The 4097-nt window shown below is 40.5% G+C and overlaps 1 protein-coding gene across 2 annotated transcripts in view; it reads right to left on the reverse strand.

Moving 5' to 3' along the window:
- Positions 1-697: 697 nt before the first annotated feature.
- arhgef39 (Rho guanine nucleotide exchange factor (GEF) 39) overlaps positions 698-4097 on the reverse strand; it is a 54215-nt gene continuing 50815 nt past the window's right edge. Inside the window, exons 11-12 of one of the 2 annotated variants that reach the window (XM_068716731.1) lie at positions 2135-2232; positions 698-2001 (exon numbers count right to left, since the gene is read on the reverse strand). In XM_068716731.1, coding sequence (XP_068572832.1) covers positions 1965-2001; positions 2135-2232 — 135 coding nt within the window. In that variant the 3' untranslated portion in view covers positions 698-1964. Of the gene's footprint in view, positions 2005-2134; positions 2233-4097 lie in introns of both variants that reach the window. The other variant, XM_068716730.1, reaches the window with a different exon arrangement.

Below are 4097 nucleotides of genomic sequence, written 5' to 3' on the forward strand. Positions count from 1 at the left end.
ACTGGAGGAGGATCAATGTGATTCTGTTAAAGATACAAATCAACATCAAATCCCTTCAGATATGTGACCGTGCTTAAACCACGTGGGTGTGATCTTTCTAAATGGTAAATTAACTGCACTTGTACAGCGCTTTCATAGTATTTCCAACCACTCAAAGCGCTTCCACACTACTTGTCATCATTCACCCATTCACACACTGATGACGCCTGCCTATCAGACTAACTCATTCACACACCGTAGGCACATTGAGACTAGTGAAGCCGGGGATCGAACCGCCGATTGAAGGACCTTGCTCTCCACTTAGCCGCTTCATCTAAAATGACTTTTCTAAGACGGTACTTGTCTTACTGTTTTTTTTAGATCTTTTGTCATGTTTTGGTTTTACTTTGAACATCTTTATACAAAACAGTGTCACTGCACAGAAATCCTAAGTCACTAACTTTGGACAGAAAACACTTGATTTAATTAAATCTGAAGCAGCATGGAGACTTCAGATAAACTCTGGAATATATTTTGGCCCACTTGTGAGGAAGAGATCTGTTATTGAACAGTATGAACGAGGGGAGAGGTTAGGGCAAGTGGAACCTGGTTCGGTTCATGTGGGCGCCTCGTGTTCATAGACGTGAAAAAACATGAACCTGGACCCTTAAAGACTAAATGATGCTTTCCTGATGGGTGTGACGAAATACACAATCACTTCTTTTAGAGTTTTATTTGGGAAATTTAAATGATATCCATCTCCATTCATGATTTGTAAACTCTGTAAAAGCTTTTGATACCAAAATGGTGTCAAAAATAGCACAATAAAAAAATTATCTGTAAAATACACACTATGCTTGAAAATGCCAAATATTGTTAATAAAATGCAGAAAAGAAGCACATATTTGTTGATTGGTTAATAAAATATATAATGAAGGATAAATAATGTAATAAAAACATATAGAACTTTACATCTGTTAACCAGGTTTTCTTGCCTGGATGCAGATACTACGGAGCTGATTAAATGACCTCATCCCATTAATTATGATAATAATAATTCATCTCAGTGTGTCTCACATGTAAAAGCTATGAGTATCTGTATATCTGGTAAATAAAACAATCAAATCAGACATTCAAAGAATTGTACATTTGAACAGATGATCGTGTTAGTGTGAGGCAGTAAAGCGGCGTAAAGGAGGCGGGACCAGTGGTCACGTGACCTGGTCCAGTCCAGGTCACATGGGCCGGACAGCAGCAACAGAAAGGATTGGGGTGTTGTAATAAGGAGTGTTCACTGAGCAGTTTTCTAGTGTGCTGCAGTGTATGATTCTGTCCTTCCAATAGTGTGATCATTAATACATTAGGGTCAGCTGGCTTAAAGCCAGGGTAGGTAATCTTGTTCTTCTGTTATATTTGTTGAAATTCACATTACATCCGACAGAAGTCCATAAATAATGCTCAGGCCTGTCTCTCAGCTCGTGCTGCTAAATACTTTCACTTTCACTCCGCTGGATCTTCAGCTGGATCATTTTTTAAATCAATACTTCATATTTTTGCGAGTTTCTCAAGATTACCTACCCTAGCTTTAAAATGTGGACTCTGGATTATATTGACCACTATTATATAAAAAACAAGACATTATAAAATAATAATCAATATAATAGTCTCTTATAACTATTGTTATTTCAAAATGAGACATTTTTTAAACGTCTATTTAGTTCATAATAGTGTTTTTCCCAAATGTGAGGAGACAATACATGTAATATAAGTGTCAGGGGAAAGACAACATTAAGTCATAAAAAGGCATAAAAACAGTCATCACATATTTGGTGTTTGAAGCAGCAGATCGAGAGTTTCATGTCCTGTTAGTAATAATCCAAATCTCTTGACTTGCACAGTAAAAAGTGCTTTTGTGTGCGTTTGGCAAACTGAGTGGAGCACAAGAGTCGGTCTGAAGTGATGGTGCTGGATCCACTCTCCATCCATCAGAGGATCACACAGCTGGACGTGGATGCCTCTGCACTGCTGGACACACACATTCAAATCATATTGGACAAGAAACCAACCGTATTACCGTAAAGATCAAAGTCAGGTTTTTGCATGGAAGAGGACTGAAAGCTTGCCAAGAACGATAAAGGAAGTAAAAGGATCCCACCTCTGCTCTGGAGCGTCACACTGCTTCATCCTCTTGGGGGCGCTGCCCTCCCCCTCAACTGGAGGCTTCTGAGTGCGCTCACTGGTCTCAGAGCTCACCTGAAGAGAGGGGCAGAGTGTGAGAAACTGTGATTTAAAGTGCTCCAACTGAATGTATTATGCAACTGTGAAAGACACCAGAGACCTCACGACACTACCATATAAGGTAATGAATGTTACTGGGACAGGAAAGGATACAGCCTTCCAGGAGGGGGAGAAGTTGGTGAAAAGTGTCTGACTGGAATTCAACAGATAACAGAATAGGAGAAGCTGCAAAGAAGTGACCGAGCTAAAGTCCAACAGTTTACGAGGTCAGGAAGAGCAGGTCAGGTTAGGACTTGGGTTCCCCGGAGAACGGCAGATCTTGTGTGAACCACTGGACAGTTAACTGGAATACGCCAGACTTGTTGGGTGGAACGCATCAGATCTCTATTCCATGGAATGTATTTGTATAATTCATAGTGTGATTCAATTTGTAACTGTATTTGCTTTTGTTAGAGATTAAATACCTTTTGATTCTAACTTGAACCAGCTATTCGGCTTTATTTCGATGACGAACCAGGAGCGAGGCTCACTCTTTAATGAGAAGGTCTGAACACGACAAGAGGAACCTTTCACTCCACCAGGAGATGGAAACTGGCTCTAGTATTGAAAAGCCTCTGAAAAACTTGCTTTCAAATTTGAATATTTCTCAGCAACATAAAAATATGTGTGACTAACGAAGCATCAATCAAAGAAGGGCTGTGAGTAACCTATTAGTCAAATATCCAGGTCCAGCCCTAACAATCTGAATGCTTAGTTATTCATTAAGAGTTTAACACTCAAAAAACAATCTGGTACATCAGTGATTCTCAACTGGTGGGTCGAGACCCTCGCAGACCTTTTCCTGAATAAAAACAGTGGCGTTAATGCCTTGTAATGCTAATAGACACCCGCCATTTCACAGTATAGAAGAACACCCACAAAGTTTGTTTTCATATGCTAATTGGGTACGACACCGACTACATGAGGTATACATTTTCTTACATTGAGGACAAAAACCTCAGTGTGTTTTGTGCAGCGAGGTTCTGGCACAAGAAAGCATGAAGCCGTCAAAACCGAAGCAGAATTTGTTGGATCAATCCGCAGCGGATAAACTGAAAACTATTCCTCTGTCAAATGACACTATAAGTAGGTGACAGAAGACATGTCGGATGACATCCAACAACAGACCACAGCTCGAATTAAGGCAAGCGGTCATTTTGCATTACAAATGGACGAATCTACAGACGTAACAAACAAATCAGTTTTGCTGGTTTACGTGAAACATGTGGGACGAGGACTGACGGGAACTAGAGAGCTCCCTACTACTACGACTGCAGAGGACAGTTTCAGCTCAGGTTCAAACCATCTTTTCATTAAATACATTTGAGAAGTCGCGGCTTGTCATTAAGGGGTGATGGTGCGTCCCGCAGCGAGACCAGTTGAGAACCACTGTGGAACATCATCATCACATTTGATTGACAGCAGTCGTCTGGTAACACAAGACCAGTTGTCATCCCGTCTGATTCAAACGGATGGAACAACATGACGTCGTCTTCTTCCGACAGTTCTGCCGTCGTAAACTCTCCGCTGTCCGTCTCTCCTTTAGCTGCACTCCTTCCATTTCAGTTCAGTGTGAGCCTGTCGTCATCTATGGTGCGTTCCTTCACGCTAACCACGCTAACGTCAATGACATCAGAAATTGTCATTGTTTTATTTCAATGACATCAGAAATTGAAATCGCTGTATGGTTTTCTATGGGGGAGCTCCGTGAGTTGAAATGAACTTAAATGAAATAGTCAGTTTGATTGTTTTTCGAGGATATTGATTGTCTTGATTAATCAGTAAAATAGTCCAAAGATTAATCGGTAGTCGCAGCCCTACAGACATTATTTTTACTTAAT

The sequence above is a fragment of the Cebidichthys violaceus genome, unplaced genomic scaffold, assembly GCF_023349555.1.
Source record: "Cebidichthys violaceus isolate CVI_PGR_0920_01 unplaced genomic scaffold, fCebVio1.0.p SCAF_21, whole genome shotgun sequence".
In the NCBI taxonomy this organism is placed as follows: domain Eukaryota; kingdom Metazoa; phylum Chordata; class Actinopteri; order Perciformes; family Stichaeidae; genus Cebidichthys; species Cebidichthys violaceus.